Source organism: Schistocerca piceifrons, chromosome 3, assembly GCF_021461385.2.
Source record: "Schistocerca piceifrons isolate TAMUIC-IGC-003096 chromosome 3, iqSchPice1.1, whole genome shotgun sequence".
NCBI classification, from domain to species: Eukaryota; Metazoa; Arthropoda; class Insecta; order Orthoptera; family Acrididae; genus Schistocerca; species Schistocerca piceifrons.
This window is the reverse complement of record NC_060140.1, coordinates 32999321-33017552: the sequence shown is the minus strand read 5'-3', so window position 1 is coordinate 33017552 and position 18232 is coordinate 32999321. Positions and strand designations below refer to the sequence as shown.

At 39.5% G+C, this 18232-nt stretch overlaps 1 protein-coding gene across 1 annotated transcript in view; it reads left to right on the top strand.

Moving 5' to 3' along the window:
* The window catches only part of LOC124789771 (F-actin-uncapping protein LRRC16A), a 524837-nt gene that overhangs the window by 454346 nt on the left and 52259 nt on the right, over positions 1-18232 (top strand). The window contains 1 exon segment of the mRNA XM_047257233.1: positions 5067-5197. Within this exon segment, the coding sequence (XP_047113189.1) occupies positions 5067-5197 (131 nt within the window).

Below are 18232 nucleotides of genomic sequence, written 5' to 3'. Positions count from 1 at the left end.
TACAGATTGAATAACACCGGGGAGAGGCTACAGCGCTGTGTCACTCCCTTCCCAACCACTGATTCCCTTTCATGTCCCTCGACTCTTACAACTGCCATCTGTTTTCTGTACAAATTGTAAATAGCCTTTCACTCCCTGTATTTTACCCCTACCACCTTCAGAATTTGAAAGAGAGTATTCCAGTCAACATTTTCAAAAGCTTTCTCTAAGTCTACAAATGCTAGAAACGTAGGTTTGCCTTTCCTTAATCTATCTTCTAAGATAAGTCGTAAGGTCAGTATTGCCTCATGTGCTCCATTATTTCTACAGAATCCAAACTGATCTTCCCCGAGGCCGGCTTCTACCAGTTTTTCCATTCGTCTGTAATGAAGGGCGTTAGTATTTTGCAGCCGTGACTTATTAATCTGATAGTTCAGTAATTTTCACATCGGTCAACACTTGCTTTCTTTGGGATTGGAATTTCACATCTGTCAACACTTGCTTTCTTTGGGATTGGAATTTCACATCTGTCAACACTTACTTTCTTTGGGATTGGAATTATTATATTCTTCTTGAAGTCTAAGGGTATTTCACCTGTCTCATACATCTTGCTCACCAGATGGTAGAGTTTTGTCAGGATTGGCTCTCCCAAGGCTATCAGTAGTTCTAATGGGATGTTGTCTACTCCCGGGGCCTTGTTTTGACTTAGGTCTTTCAGTGCTGTGTCATCTTCATCTACATCCTCCTCCATTTCCATAATATTGTCCTCAAGTACATCGCCCTTGTATAGGTGCTCTATATACTCCTTCCACCTTTCTGTCTGAGCTCTTAACATTCATACAAGTGGTTCTCTTTTCTCCAAAGGTCTCTTTAATTTTCCTGTGGGCAGTATCTATCTTACCCCTAGCGAGATATGCCTCTACATCCTTACATTTGTCCTCTAGCCACCCCTGCTTAGCCCTTTTGCACTTCCTGTCGATCTCATTTTTTGAGTCGTTTGTATTCCTTTTTGTCTGTTTCATTTACTGCATTTTTATATTTTCACCTTTATCAATTAAATTCAATATTTCTTGTGTTATCCAAGGATTTCTACTAGCCCTCGTCTTTTTACCTACTTGATCCTCTGCTGCCTTCACTATTTCATCTCTCAAAGCTACCCATTTTTCTTCTGCTTTATTTCTTTCCCCTATTCCTGTCTATCGTTCCTTATGCTCTCCCAGAAACTCTTTACGACCTCGGGTTCTGTCAGTGTATCTAGGTCCCATCTCCTTAAATTCCCACCTTTTTGCAGTTTCTTCAATTTTAATCTACACTTCATAACCAATAGATTGTGGTCAGAGTCCACATCTGCCCCTGGAAATGTCTTACAATTAAAAGTCTGGTTCCTAAATCTCTGTCTTACCATTATATAATCTACCTGAAATCTTCCAGTGTCTCCAGGCCTCTTCCCTGTATACGACCTTCTTTCATGATTCTTGAACCAAATGTTAGCTATGATTAAGTTATGCTCTGTGCAAAATTCTACGAGGCAGCTTCCTCTTTCATTTCTTACCCCCATTCCATATTCACCTACTGTGTTTCCTTCTCTTCCTTTTCCTACTATCAAATTCCAGTCACCCATGACTATTAAATTTTCGCCTCCCTTCACTATCTGAATAATTTCTTGCAGAGCTAGTTGGCATGTAAACTTGTACTACTGTGGTAGTAGTGGGCTTCATGTCTGTCTTGGCTACAATAATGCTTACCCACACCCCTATTTTTTTATTCCTTATTAAACCTACTTCAGCATTACCCCTATTTGATTTTGTATTTATAACCCTGTTTTCACCTGACCAGAAGTCTTGTTCCTCCTGCCACCGAACTTCACTAATTCCCGCTATATCTAACTTCAACCTATCCATTTCCCTTTTTAAATTTTCTAACCTACCTGCCTGATTAAGGGATCCGACATTCCACACTCAGATCCGTAGAGTGCCAGTTTTCTTTCTCCTGATAACGACGTCCTCCTGAGTATTCCCCTCCAGGAGATCCGAATGGGGGACTATTTTACCTCCAGAATATTTTATCCAAGAGGACGCTCTGGTACCGCGCGCCGCGGAATTTGAATCTGCACCAGACGTCATGGACGTCGAAGACCCCTACAGGTCTCTGCACAATAGCGCCGTAAGCTGTGGCCTCCTGGCCCGCTTTTAATGTGAGGGCGCCACAGTGGAACATGTGGTCCCAGCAACCAATAGCGACACCCCTGATAGCATACTAAAGCGCCTGCGTCGCACTCAGCCCGCAATCTAACATCGTGTGTGTCTCAGGACATATTGCCTCAGACTGCATATTGACATTTGTGTTTCTATTCCAGTGGACGTGCTTGTCTTGTTTGGTTTGTTACTCTGTTGTCTGTTCTTGTTGTGTCGTAAGGTCCTCCATTGGTCGTGTCCGTCCTCTCCTGTTGTGTTATTGTTCGCGGGTCCCGCCGCATTTCCGTCACTACTACCCCGTGACCGTTCCGGGCGCCATTACAACAGACGCCATCATCATTTAACCATACAGTAAAGTTGCATGCCTTTGGGAAAAATTACAGCTGTAGTTTCCCCTTGCCTTCAGCCGTTCGCAAGGCTGTTTTGGTTAGTGTTACAAGGCCAGATCAGTCAATCATCCAGACTGTTGCCCCTGCAACTACTGAAAATTACAGCTGTAGTTTCCCCTTGCCTTCAGCCGTTCGCAAGGCTGTTTTGGTTAGTGTTACAAGGCCAGATCAGTCAATCATCCAGACTGTTGCCCCTGCAACTACTGAAAAGGCTGCTGCCCCTCTTCAGGAACTATACATTTGTCTGGCCTCTCAACAGATACCCCTCCATTGTGGTTGCACCTAAGGTATGGCTATCTGTATCGCAAAGGCATGCGATCCTCCTCACCAACAGCAAGGCCAGTGGTCCATGGTTTGACATACATATCAGCAATGAATAGCCACAACAGTTGCCGCAACAACTGGCAATAATTCAAGATGTAATTGTATTCGTTGTTTCTAACTATAGTTTGATCAATCATTGTAGAAGTGCATCAGTGTTAGTTTTGTTTTGTTTTGTTATCCCTGCTTAGACATACATGTTGGATGCTGCATAAATATCTGTGGATACTACTATGATGTGTTTCAACAGAGTGTTGCGGTGTACTATTTCAGATATGAAGAATGATATCAAGCTGCCTGTATTTGTTGTCAACAATAACAATTAAAACTTTGGCAACGCAAGGTACATGAAACCTTTGTTTGTTCTCATTGCTGGGTCCTTTGTTGGCCCGAATGATGATCTCAAAGTAGTCATTGATAGTATGTTCCAGAAAAGTCAGTAACTTATTGCCCAGTCAATGTTATTATGGAGTATACATTGTAAGTCCTCTTAGAGTTGTTCATAACTCTCAAAATATGCTTATAGAAAGTTTGCATTAGCAGTAGCCAGCTCACTCAATGAGAAATTTGTCCTCTGACCTTCAAAACTGGTTTCAAAGTACCTTTGTTGTGTTTAAATGTAGCTCCAAAGGATTGCATGTGGGAGCATGTGTTGTAACAGTACACAATTTGTAGAAAGTATACTGATTCTGGCCTCTTTACAGTAATAAAAGACAATAATTCTGTTAGTGAAGCTTGAACTGTTACCGGTCTGACTGTGCCAGTTATACCTGCAGTTTCCCCCTAGAATTTATCTGTGCCGCAGTAGGCACATATTTTTTTTGATGACGTATCCTTTCACCGGCTGCTGTGGGCGAGCGGTTCTAGGCGGTTTAGTCTGGAACCGCGCGATCGCTGGTTTGAATCCTGCATCAGGCATGGATGTGTATGATGTCCTTAGGTTATGTAGGTTTAAGAAGTTCTAAGTTCTAGGGGAGTGATGACCTCAGATGCTAAGTCCCATGGTGCTCAGAGCCATTTGTATCCTTTTGTGGGCTCATAATGGGACCCTGTAAGTTCCACTTTGCAATTACTGCTTTTTTCTGCTTCTCAATTTCCTTGAAATGTTTTTATTATTTCTCTTCCCTAATATCTTCATGTTCTTTTAACTTCAATCTCTTATTCATTGTACTCCTACACGAGTCCTCTTTCTCTTTCTGCTCCCATTTCATTTCTCCATACCACCTTGTTTCTTTGTGATCTTGCTTGAGACTGTACAAGAATTAGTTTTTTTGTTATAAAACACTTGTAGAAAATTTTAGAACTTCCTAGAATATTCTTTTTCAATCACACATCTCGTTTCTTTTTCATACCTTGTGCCTTGCTTACACATTTTTGCTACTAACCTGTATGCTCCACCATTAAAAATGTTTAGAAGCAGTCTTAGCCTTTTCACACAAAAGGAAAAAGTGCTAGAAAAAGAGAGATTGTATCTCGCCACACTTTTTTAGCACTCATTCCCACCAATCAAGCCAGTGCTACCAAACTTTCTAATTATCGATGGCACACCGAGCACTCCCTGGCTTCACAATCACGAGTGGGTGTCAGTGAGTGGTTGTGGAGAAAAGTGGATGTTAATGAAAACTACACAGCCTGTTGATGAAATTTGATCAAATATTGACGGTAACTTGACGTCAATTGCAGAATGGAAGTGTGCAGTTGTTATTTCTATTTTTGCTCCTTAGGGCATAGCACATTTGTACTGTTGTATCTAGCACTGTTCCAAGATTGCTTGCAAAATTATATTTGTACAGTTCCTGATAGCTGCCCCTCCTCTCAAGAAGAAAGTTCACTTTTGTTTCTTACCCTTATCTTATCATCTCTGGGCTGCTCTCTCCTGACACCTCCCACTTCACCTCTGTTTCTCCTATTCCTCATGAGAGGTTAGATCTTATACTGGGGTCTTTACTGGCCAGCTGCTCCTTTCTAACATTCCTCAACCTATCACCATTTCCCATTCTTTCCTTATTACACCCTGAGGAAGGAACTAATAATTCTTAAGGTAGGATTACTATTTTCATTTTTAAATGTGTCTAATCAGCTATACTGGAAGGTAAGTACTGGCCAACTATTTTGCCTTTGTGTATAAAATAATTGTGTTAGTTATGACAGTGTTAGAACCTTCTTCTTTGTATCACATTAGGACAGTGTGTAAGGGAGGAAAGTGATGGCACTGTACAAGATGGGCTGGAGAGTCGTTCCGGGATTGGTGGACCCTATAGATCTAGAGCTGGCACAGGACCTGAAGTCAGGAAAAGAACATCTAGCAAGCAGGTTTGTACCTGTAGCCAAGCATGTCATTTTGTACTGACGGCCATCTTGCATCATGATAATGTTTATTTTGATTCAGAATGCACAGGCTTTTTAAAGCAACAACATTTGATAGAGATGTTCTTTCAAGTTGTACAATAATTATTAATGATTTCAATGAGTATCTGTATTTGTTCTTTTGAGGCAATCGCTTTTATTCTGTTTCCTCAAAGTTCTGCTGTATGTACTTGTTTCCTTTTAAGTGTATAATTCTTATTTTGTGTTTATGACTATAACTGTTCATTTACTTTCCTTACATTAGTTGTGAAACAGTTTTACTACATTATTGTACATATGCACCCAACCTCCAACACAGTATGATAGTTACACTCGTGTTGGTCCAATGAAGGATATGGCACAGTAGTTAGGACACTGAAACCACATTAAAGAAGTAAACATTCCTGTCCCATAATCTTGATGTAGACACAGTCATTTCCCTAAATCACTCGAGGCTAATGCTAGGACGGTTCCTTAAACACAGCCAATCGTCATCTTAGTCCAGTTTGAGGTGGTTCTTTTCCCATAAGGACTTCAGCATTGGCTGCTCTGACCTTCCTACCTTCACTTGTTGCTCCGCTTTCTAATAACCTTTTGGATTTGGTTAATTTTATTCGTTACTCTGCATGATCAAAAATTCGTAGATCTCTGTTCGTTGTATGTAGTTCTCTATGTATCTGCACTGCTTGTTTATTTCCTGTTTGTGAATTGACTTCACACTTGGTGTTTTGTAGTTGAAATCACAAAATTTAATACTGTTAAACATGAAAGTAAAGATTGTAATTATCAGTCACACCATAGTATCGGCTGTGGTGTTGGAAGTTATTAAGTTTCCTCTCCATTATTGATACAGTTAATTAAAAGTTACATTCTGTACACCACATAAGCTAGTGTCTTGATGTATCTGTCATTGCATGAAATTTTTGTTGTTGCATCCTGTGGGCCCATATTATGAAATAGGGTTGGTCTTTTCTGCTCCTTGGAAATGTAAATATGCACAATATGCCTTCTGGCTCTCTCCATCAACTTCAATCTTGCAACTTTCACAGCAAGTGTTAGTAGGAAATAACTTTGCCTTATAAAGTGATCATAAAGGCAGATAATGCAGCATTCACACTTTGTTTGCTATAATATCCTGGAAGAATATAGATTGATCACCTTAATCATGTGTTACTGTGTGCTTTCCTCTCTTAACCAGCAGAAATGACCTACATGAATGATGACTGTAGATGTCATTTTGTATTGAGAATTATTTAGCTAGTTTTGCTGATGTTCAAGAGCCAGATGTCCATTGAAGACTGTATTCTTTCAGTACTACAAGTTTGTCATGCAAATAACAACATTGTATAACTTTTTGAACTGTGTGAAATATTCCACACCATACTTCATATGGTATATCAAAACCAAGCACTAGGGTTTTATTTTCACTGATTTTTTCCCTTTTATTTCCAAAATCAGTAAAATATGAAATTACTTTTTCTCATTGAATAAACAAAAATTCCTTTTGGCTAGATAATAGTCAATGGCACGAATAACTTAGGAATGACCTATTAATAACAACTTGTATTACTTATAGCAGCCAGAAAGTTTCCTATACAAGTGATGAGTTCAGGAGGCACTTCTCATACTTCATGAAATTACCCTGCTGTAGGTGTCAGTGCAGGAGTTACATTGCATGAGTAGCACATTACATATATTTTCTATGACAACAAGAGAACGTGTGGTACCATTTGGAAGCTTCCTTCTTTGTCTAGTACAATCTTCCCTGTGTAAATAACATTTATGTGATTGACTCAGGGTGTTACTTCTGAATGGAGAATGGTGTTCCTTAAGGAAGCGTTTAAATTATCTGACTTTTGCTGTCATCAGCGATGGTGATCAATTAACTTTTCTGAAACTGAGCTTGGCCCCTGTTAATAGTGGCTTACTGTCAGTAAGGCAAATTACGGTACTGACATGCTTAATTGTGCTATTGAGAATGCTGAATTATGAGTTAGTGAAACCTATATTTTGCCACCTATACAACTTCCCTAGCACAAGACATGCTTCCAGTTATCAAGCTTTTTTTCTCAAGTTATCTCAACATTGATTTGTCTCTATTCCTGTCTTAGGAACTCTTAAAGAAATCATTTATTTTTTTTAGCTGAATATTCCATCAGTGTTTGGCAGGACATGGAAATAATATCAAATAGGGGACACTTCCTAATGTTCTGCAAAATAATATTTATTTGCTCACAAACTGACTTTGGCTGTTTAGGCCATCTCTAGTCACAGCAGAATGTCACAAACATAGATAAAATGACATCAGACATGCACAGATACAATTTACACAATATGTGCAAGAATAATTCCGTAGAGTCTTTACATAGGAAAATGGTACACTTGTTATGCAAAAACTGTTACTTTAACGGAAAAGAAAACAAAGTTTTTGTGTGTAGATACATTTAACAACTGATAAAAGATAAAAGTCCACCCCGATAGCTGAGTGGTCAGCGTGGCGGTCTGTCATGCCAAGGGGCCCGGGTTCGATTCGTGGCTGGGTCGGAGATTTTCTCACCTCAGGGACTGCGTGTTGTGTTGTCCTCATTATCATTTCATCATCACCAGTGGAAGGCAACAGGAAACCACCACTGGAATCAGCTCCCTAGACGCTCATGCGGTGGACCTCTCTGACGGGGCTTCCCCCATGACAAGACCTGCCGTAAGGCAGAACACAAAAGTGAAAAGATAAAAGTTGAATTTACCATTTAAACCTAATACCTGTAACTAAAATTTCATTTGACAGAGGGGGGGGGGGGGGGGGGGGGAAAGTAGCTTCAGTAGTGGTTTTCTGCTAAAAGATGACTGTCTTTCTTTCTTAATCTCCAGATTTTCTCATGTCAGATAACCTAATGCCACAGCTCTGCGTGACTGACCAGTATATAATTTTCCACAGTGCTTTCATGTGATTCAGACACACCACTCTGCACAAAGGTTGCAGTTTATATTTCTTGTTGAATTTGAAATTTGACATATTGTCAGTATTCAAAATGCAGGTCTATAGTTGTGAGACTTTAACTCTTTTGTTAAGTTGTTTGAAATTTTTCCATTATATGGAACAATGCACCAGTTTTTGTAACTACGGACTCAGTTCCTATTTGCCAGTGCACGGAAGTGTTGTAATTTCACACATTCAAGGATCACTTATTTAGCATTTACAAAAAAACTGTATCTACAGATGCAGTAACCTCTGCAAGCTCCCAGAAGCCGCACAACCACAAACATTTAGGAGATAGACAAAATAATGTGAACAGTGATAGTAATGGGATGGTTGTGTTTGACAGCCAGCAATGCAGGTAAGGCACGTGTCACGCTGGACTGAGTCTTCCCTTCTCATCCTGTATGGTAAGTCTCCCTTGACCTGTGGTTCTGGGTGGCTTTCCCAAAATCTACCCCTTTTCCTAGACCTCTCCAGTCCTTTTCCTTCACCCTTCTTTCTTCCCCTTCAACCGTTCCAACTGAAGAAGGAGCCACTGGCTCCGAAAGCTTGCTAGTCACGACAGTCTTTTATGTGTGTGTTCTGCCGTCACTTGGTGAGTAGATTTTTTATCTATCCCTTTCATAATAGGACAGATAAAAAATCTACTCACACAGAAGAAGCAGCAGCAGCAAGAGAACACAGATATAAAGGTATTTAAATTTGCAAGTTTTCAGAGCTAGTGGCTGCTCCTTCTCTAAGAAGGGTTGAAGGGGAAGGAAGAGGGGTGATAGATAAGAACAGATAGCTAAGTGCATAGATGTGGGTAGAGGGGATAAAGGTCACAAAATAAAAGATACAGAAAACAAACAGGAATCGTTGCTGAGGAGAAATGCTAAGATCAAAGAAATTTGTGTAAATTAAGGCCAGGCGAGTGGCAAGAACCAAGGAATGTTGTAATGCCAGTTCTCACCTGCAGAGTTCTGGGGTACTGGTGTCTGGGATAAGAATCCAGATGGCACTGAGTAGCATTCTCTGCAACAGGATATTGCATCTTGCCCCTATACACTCTCTGCCTACACCCATTCATCCTAAGTGATAACTTGGTAGTAGTCATGCCAATCTAAAAGGTCGAACAATGTTTGCATAACTGCTGGTGCAGGACATATGTTATTTTAATTGATATAAATCCATCCTTTTAATAATTTTGCAGATTAATAAAGAAAGATTTGACCTTTGCTGGTCATCTTTGAATGGAAAACCCCTCATACTGTGTAAAATGTGAACTTTTACATTCTTCAGAGGAAAGTGTTCTTTACAGAAAAACAGAGGATTATCTTATTGTAAATGCTGGGAACTGACAAACATACGACAAAGAATGTCAGCTTAGTATTAAATGGCCAAACACAATTCCAAACAATGAGATATCCAGGTTGGAATACAAACAATATTTTAAAAAGGCTAGAGCGCTACTCACAGTTAAAGATAACACGTTGAGTCGCAGATTGGCATGGAAAAAAGACTGTTACATATGAGCTTTTGGTCCAAGCCTTCTTCAGAAAAGAAAAACACAAACACCTTCACACAAGCAAGAGCACCTGATACACATGAACGCTATCTCTGATCACTCTGACCAGAATAATTCTGGTTGGAAAGGGTGAAGATAGAAGACATATGAGCGTGAGGTGCAATTGCTTGTGTGAATGTGTGTGTTTTTCTTTTCTGAAGAAGGCATGGGCTGAAAACTCGTATGTAATGAGTCTTTTTGTCATGCCTGTCTGCTTCTCAAAATGCGATCTTTACAGTGAGCAGCAATGTGTTCTTTGCATAACAGTGTTCAAATGCAGTTTCTTTTTCCCGCCTTCGTTAAATGAAGTTTTAGTTACAGGAAACAGATTGAAATTGGAAATTCAGCTATTTTTCACAAATTTTTAGATCTATCTCCAAATAAAAAAATTGTTCCCCTTTTAAAATGAAAAATCTTATGCTTTTCTGTGTCAAAACTGTATATTTTATCAGTATTGCATTTTGTGTGTAAATAATATCTGTGTAAGTCACGCATCATTTATTCTCATTTGTGACATTTGGTTATCACATGAAAATGACATAGGAAGCTGACAGCCTGTTCATGACCAAATAAAAATAATTTTGTAGAACATTTGGAAGTGCTTTCTATCATCATCATCATCATCATCATCATCATCATCATCTTCACTCAAGCATAAGCCAAGGCCTCTGCCCCTACTTTTTTTGTTACGGTACCTATCATCTCCTCATTCTTCCTGCTTAATATTAAAATCATTTATTAAAAAATGTGTGTGGTTATCTTGTTTCCAAATAAAACTTGGTTATTAAGTGTGATGACATTAACCTGGCTTTCAGAACTGAGAACCATCCTTGGGGAGGAAAGTGACAGAGGGAAGTTGCGCGTGGGGGGGGGGGGGGGGGGGTGCACTGAGGCACTAGAATGAGAGACAAAGATGGTGGTGAAAGGGGGGGGGGGGGAGTAGTCACAGGTGCCATTCCTTTTAAACCTTCCTCAGTCTATCCCCCACTCATTCCTGACGAAGGAACTAAAAGTTTCAAAAGCTGGGATAATGTTGTCACTTTTATGTGCATGTGTCAGCAGCACTGAATTTTTCACCAAGTCTTCTGTCTGGTGTATGACAGTTTACTAAAGAAATGAACAATGAATTCTTTGGAACATGTCACAGGAGCAATGACTAAGTGAATTTGTGAAATGTACATTAACTCACTTTCCCTACTGAATTTAGTGCTCTGTACAGATGAAAGTGCACATAACAGCTGCAGGAAAAGTAATTAATATGCACGAAAGCTAGTAATGTGGTCAGATATGACAGCAGTTGGTTTGTATAAATATATTTACAGTAAATTCATGTGGATTTGAGCATATTTTGTAGGTTTGTATAAATACATTTGCAGCAAATTAGTGTGCAATTGAGCATATTTTGTAAACACTTCTAGTTGCTTCTTCTGTTATGTCTTAGATGTGCATCAATGCATTTGTTATAGATTGCTGTAAGAAACATTGAAAGTGATGATACACACAGTTCTTAGCGAGTATTCAGACAGTAGAATAATAACTGGTAAACTCTTTTTGATTATGAGGAAATTACATGTCTATCTGGAAATTCCCAGTACTTATTGCTTTTTTAGCACAACAGTTGCGCAATCTGTGAAACATCCAAAAAAACATGGGACGATATTCGTCATGAAACGTTTGTATGTGACAGTGCGTCCAGTGGTCTTGTGTGGATTTGTTATGTAAATATTAAGTGTGTATTAGGAACAACTTTGCTTTTCCAAGGTGGAGTATGCTTGCCTCATATGGTCCAGATCCATACGTGGCAAAAAAGTCAGTACAAACCTAAATGACATTTGCAGGCTAACAACAGTACATGTGAAACCCACACCGGTTGGGAGGCCACAGTGTGTAAAACGACCAGATTGTCAGATCCTGAATCCCAAAGAATTGCCCATGTGCATACACAAAAAGCTAAAACAGTTTTTAGATGAGTTCCACCCCCTATCAAGTGGATCTGGCAGACTTATTCCCAGGAGTGATTCCTTAATACTGAGCTAAATGATCCCCTGAAGTACTACCCTGCCTCACAAGAAATGCCCAGTTGCAATAAATACATCAAGTTGGACGATTTGGAGAATGTGTCTAGCACCAGTCAAAACAAATCCTATTAAATGGGACCTTAAAGTCGAACCAGTCAACAAATGTGACTGGAGGGGGGGGGGGGGGGGGGCATTGGACATCATCTACAATATCCAAACTGCACCATAAGATGTGTCCATGACTATTTGTGGTTTGACAAGAAAGTAGCACTGGACGTGGCCCAATATTAGGCTGAAAAACTTCAAGATAAATTTTCCAGGAATGAAAAAGTAAGGCAGAGTAAAGTAAGTGTGTAAATAAAAAGTGACTGGACAGTTACCAGTGATGAAACACTACTTTGCTTGAATCGAGTACTGTTTTTAAAAATGGGCAACACTGATATGTTTCCATCACATTCAGAAGTGAAATGAATTAATCACACTGAAAGGAAATGAACAAACTGATGGGAATGAAACTGATGAATATTTAATGATGAGGAATGGTGTCAGTGCGAATTTGTATACATCCCTTGTGACAGGTTCAGTCTCCGTCCCCTGTGGATTCTTTTCTATCAGTGCTGGTACTCCCACATTGTCCTCAGGAGATCTCCTGGTAGTAATGCTAGGAAGTTACTGGTGGATAGATCAGTGAGTTTGAGTCACGTATTGGAGGTGATGCGTGTTCAGATAGGCGTGGAGTTTAGGTGACTGTTCGTGTTAGAATCCTGATCTGACCCAGACTTTCAATTGTCGTGATATATTCATTACATTCGAAAGTGTTTTACGAATGATTGAAGAAGGCCAATAACTGTTTGAAAATGTTGCATTAGATTAAAAGTTTAACAGTTTTGAACTTTGAAAGAATAGAGAATCCTTTCATCAGTGATTGATTGTCTTCACTCTTAATATCATTGTACAGTGATTACAGAAGGGCCAAAAATTCCAGAAATAGTGTTTTCCGTCAGTGAATGCTTGCAGTAACATGATTCAGATAGCATATGATAACACTTATTTCTTTAAATCAAATTACAGTTAGTGATGGTTCAGCAGTTAAACTCACTGATTAGTGAAGAATACCTTAAATGTGGAAGAAACCCAAGACAAATGCCTGGTTCATTAAATTTTTTATGTAACATAGAACATTCATTTTGGAAGTATGTAAAAATTACAAAGAGAGACAGAGAAATGGTGGTTTGTACTTACTTTTAGAAGAAACAGCTTCCAGAACTAGTGCAGCCCACTAAGATAGAGAGGCAGAGAGATGAGGAGAAAAATAAAAGTTAATTAGTTAGTAACAAGATTGTGATAACCAAAATGTAAGAAATGGGTGGAGGGGAGGGGGCAGGTAGAAGCTAAATGACATTGAGTACAAGAGGTTGGTAGGATGAGAGGGAGGTATGGTGGAGAGGAAGTTCCCATCTCCAGAATCTAGGGAAATCAGCCACACTGGTTTATCATTTGTTCACAAACTTTTTTCTGGTCTTCCTTCCATGGCCTGAACACGTCAAAATGATGAAAACATTTGTGCAGTCATCAGCAAAGATTGGTAATGGACCATTGAAGAAATTGTGGAGGTGTTGAGAGTGACTTGGAGTTCAGTACAGCAGACTGAGAGAGAAGATTTGGGAACGAAAAGGGTGGCTGCCGAATTCGTGCCACAATTGCTGACTGCTGTACAAAAGGAAAGCTGCAAGAAAGCATGCTGTACTTTGAAAGAAGGGCCCCAAATTTATGCAAACATATTTTTAAAAGTTATTGCAGGTGTCAAAACTTGGTGCTGTACTTACAATCCTCAATAATCATTATTATTATTATTATTATTTTCTAACTCCAGTTTCCTGGGTGTGGAGTACAAGCACTCGCCATCTCCTACTGTATCCACACGTTTTCTGTTCCAGGACAGAATCCTATTTGTGTCCTTTCTCCTTCCACATCTGATCTTACAGTCTGTACCCAGCATTTTCTTGGCCTTTCCCGTGGTCTTCTTCCTACTACGCTCAGATTGAAATACCTTTTGGCAGGTCTTTGGCTGTTCATTCTCATTATGTGCCCATACCACTGAAGCCTGCATTTCTTTATGACACTGGTAACAGGAACTTCAATACCAGCCACTTTTCTGTTCACCTTATTCCTGATTTTGTCCTTTCTAGTGTTTGATTCATAGTTCTAATGAATCTCATTTCTGTTGCCCGAGTTCCGCCGAGGTCATTGTTTAGTAGGGTACACATTTCTAAACCATATGTTAGGACTGGTATGAAATAGGTATGGTACTTCTGCTTTTCATGTCATTTTATCATCCCAGAGAGGATTTCTGATTTGACTGTAAAAATTGGATGTTTTCTGTGTCCTGCTGAGTATTTCCTGCTTAATAGTGTTGTCTTTCATGATCATTCTACCTGAGTACTTGACACAGATTCTCCTTTGACTCATTACAGAACCATATTTGAGGTTGTTCCTTGCCTGTTGATGGCCATTTCTACTGTCTTTGTTTTACTTATTTTTAGTCCGAAATTTTTGAATATGTTGTTCCAATCATTAAGTTTCTTCTGTGCTTCAGCTTCTGTCTCTCCCCATACTATCAAATCATCAGCAAAAACCAGGGCATTTGATTCGCTGTGGCATAGTCCATTTCAAGGAAAAACTGGACGTTGTTGAATTTAGCACATGTTAAAATGAAGGACTAAGTAAGGAACACGTATTTTTTCATATTCTCCAACAAAATTTCTGCTCTGAGATACAGCCCTCCAAAGATGACACTGCCCATACCATTTTAAAGATGCAAATTTTGGAAATTTTTTAAAATGCTGTATCTCTGGAACATTCCTTTATAATTAAAAATAAATCCTCCATTTGGACTTACCTGTCAGAGTTCTTTTACTATAGCATTCTGAACTTTTTTTTTAATTAATGGATTTTTTTTTCAAAATGCCAATCAATAAAATTTTGATTTTTTTCTTTTAATTAGTTAATTAATATAGTTCTACATTCCCTGAAAAGAAGAGCTTCCACTTTCAGGTTGAACAGGTTTTATAAACAACTGAAATTTTTGCCATACATAAAATCTGTTTTATTACCACATTATCACATAATAGGCTGATAAAAATCAAAACCTAGCCTTACTGAACATAATTTTAGTTTTGAAAGATGAGGAAGAGACTCAGATTTCAAGCATTTTAAATGGTTCCAAAATGCATATGAAAGGTCCAGACCTAAAGGTTTCAATTTATACAACTTCTGTACGTTTCTTGATTTCTCTACCATGTACTTTGATACTGATGGAATGTGGCTCAAACTTGTTTTATTTGAAAAATTCTCTGAAATAATAGTTAAAACTTGCACCTTTTCTCTGTAGGTTGCCTAATATTCAATAGCTGAATTGATATTTGTGAAAAAGTCCTGGCAAGAGGTGCAAGAGCGCTTTGGTTCATTTTCTTCTGAAGATGGAATTTCTACTTTGAAGAATGTGCTCAGTTTTGCTGTAGTGTATTCCTCCGTAGCTTTAGTAACTCCTCTGTGCTTTCTTGATGCATAGAACTTATGACTCTACTTCACTGACCACGGTTTCTTAATAGGACTAATACCTACCTCTGTAACTGACTGATTCAGGGTATTTAATTCTTCCTATGTTGATGCAAAATCTGCATCATCTGCACTGTGGGAGGCATCACCTTGTTCAGATACTATCATTGTTGTTATTCTTACAAAACATTTAGAACACAAAAAGTCATCACTGGAAACATCTTCACTTTGAAACAGACTTCAAATGAGAACACTTATTCCCAACCTGAACAAAGTTCTGTTTTTTTTTTTATTATTATTATTATTATTATTATTATATATATATATAAACAAAGATGATGTGACTTATCAAACGAAAGTGCTGGCAGGTCGATAGACACACAAACAAACACAATCATACACACAAAATTCAAGCTTTCGCAACAAACGGTTGCTTCATCAGGAAAGAGGGAAGGAGAGGGAAAGACGAAAGGATGTGGGTTTTAAGGGAGAGGATAAGGAGTCATTCCAATCCCGGGAGTGGAAAGACTTACCTTAGGGGGGAAAAAAGGACAGGTATACACTCGCGCACACACACACACACACACACACACACACACACACACAGACACAAGCAGACATTTGTAAAGGCAAAGAGTTTGGGCAGAGATGTCAGTCAAGGCGGAAGTACAGAGGCAAAGATGTTGTTGAAAGACAGGTGAGCTATGAGCGGCGGCAAATTGAAATTAGCGGAGATTGAGGCCTGGCGGATAACAAGAAGAGAGGATATACTGAAGGGCAAGTTCCCATCTCCGGAGTTCTGACAGGTTGGCGTTAGTGGGAAGTATCCAGATAGCCCGGACGGTGTAACACTGTGCCAAGATGTGCTGGCCGTGCAACAAGGCAGACAGTGTTTGTTGGTAATAAGGATCACCCTGTGGCTAAACATGCCTTGGTGCACGGCCAGCACATCTTGGCACAGTGTTACACCCTCTGGGTTATCTGGATACTTCCCACTAACACCAACCTGTCAGAACTCCGGAGATGGGAACTTGCCCTTCAGTATATCCTCTCTTCTCGTTATCCGCCAGGCCTCAATCTCCGCTAATTTCAATTTGCCGCCGCTCATACCTCACCTGTCTTTCAACATCATCTTTGCCTCTGTACTTCCGCCTTGACTGACATCTCTGCCCAAACTCTTTGCCTTTACAAATGTCTGCTTGTGTCTGTGTATGTGTGGATGGATGTGTGTGTGTGTGTGTGTGTGTGTGTGTGTGTGTGTGTGTGTGTGTGTGTGTGTGTGAGAGAGAGAGAGAGAGAGAGAGAGAGTGTATACCCCTTTTTTCCCCCTAAGGTAAGTCTTTCCGCTCCCGGGATTGGAATGACTCCTTACCCTCTCCCTTAAAACCCACATCCTTTCGTCTTTCCCTCTCCTTCCCTCTTTCCTGATGAAGCAAATGTTTGTTGTGAAAGCTTGAATTTGTGTGTATGTTTGTGTTTGTTTGTGTGTCTATCGACCTGCCAGCGCTTTTGTTTGGTAAGTCTCATCATCTTTGTTTTCAGATATATTTTTCCCACATGGAATGTTTCCCAGTCAGCACACTTCACTCTCCTGTGGCCCCAGTCATAAGACATTTCAATCAGTCCTTTTTACAAAGCACACCACAGCTGTGTCAACTGGCAAATTCCCCTCGAGAACACAGAACTCACTGAATGGTCTCAGATTTCTTAGAAGCCTTGGAGGCCTGTATCTTGGGGCAGAATTTTTTTGGAGAAGACAAAAAAATACATGTTTCTTACTTACTCCTGAATTTTAACATATGCTACATTGAATAATATACGAGACTATGAATGTACCCCCCTGCCAGAAGTGATATGTATTATGCCCTGCCTATTTTCTTGATAAGTTTTATGATCTTTTCCATTAATATTTCAAACAGGAGTGGTGATAGGGCACTCCTTTGTTTCAGACTATTCTATCGTCCATTGCCAGATGGGATACAGCTGTAACACTTTTGGTATAGCATATTGACTTTATCGATTAGGTACTTTGGCACTTTTAAGTCTTCCAAACATTCCCATATCTTGTATCAAGGAACACGATCCTCAATCAAAGCAACAATCAAGCCAGTAGAAGACATCGAGTTTACGTCTTCTCGAGAAAGCTAGTCAGGTGAATTCAAACTTTAAGACAATGCTGATTTCTTTTTTCGTTGTGAGAAGAGTCGTCTATTCATAATTTGTTCTGCAGGGTCAGACAGTTAATTGGGCATTCTGTTGGGGAATTTTGAAAAGGTTGTGCAATAGTGTGCGGCAGATGTGGCCTGATTTGTGGCTGTTAGGTGACTGGTTTTTCCATCGTTACAGTGCCCCTGCTCATACAGCCCTGTCTATATGACAGTGCTTGAACAAAAATGGTATGACCCCTATCCTTTACCCACCCCCCACCCCATACTCACCTGACATTGCCCCATGCGACTTTTTTTTGTATTGTTTTCTAGTACGAAAAGAGACATGAAAGGAAAACGTTTTGCTGATGTTGCTGCGGTGAAAAAAAAGACGACGTAGGTACTGTCGAGCATCACAAAATATGAATTTAAACAATGTTTTGAAAAATGGAATAAAAGATTAGGCTATTGTGTAATAGTGCAAGTGGAAAGTACTTGAAGGGGTCAAAGATTTGTGCTCAAAATATGAATAAATAAGGTAAAAAAAAAAGTTTGTTTACTTTTGGTCACCCCTTGTGTTAGATGCCTAATCTGCTACCATCTTTGGCAGCTTTTCATTCATATTTGTCACACTTGCTCCCCATAACAGATGTGTCTCACTCTACCTATAGCATCTGAGTGACATAGCATATCCCACCCCCTCCCACTTTTGCAACTAGTACCTTTCAATCTGAGATTTTAATGAAGGTATGCCTC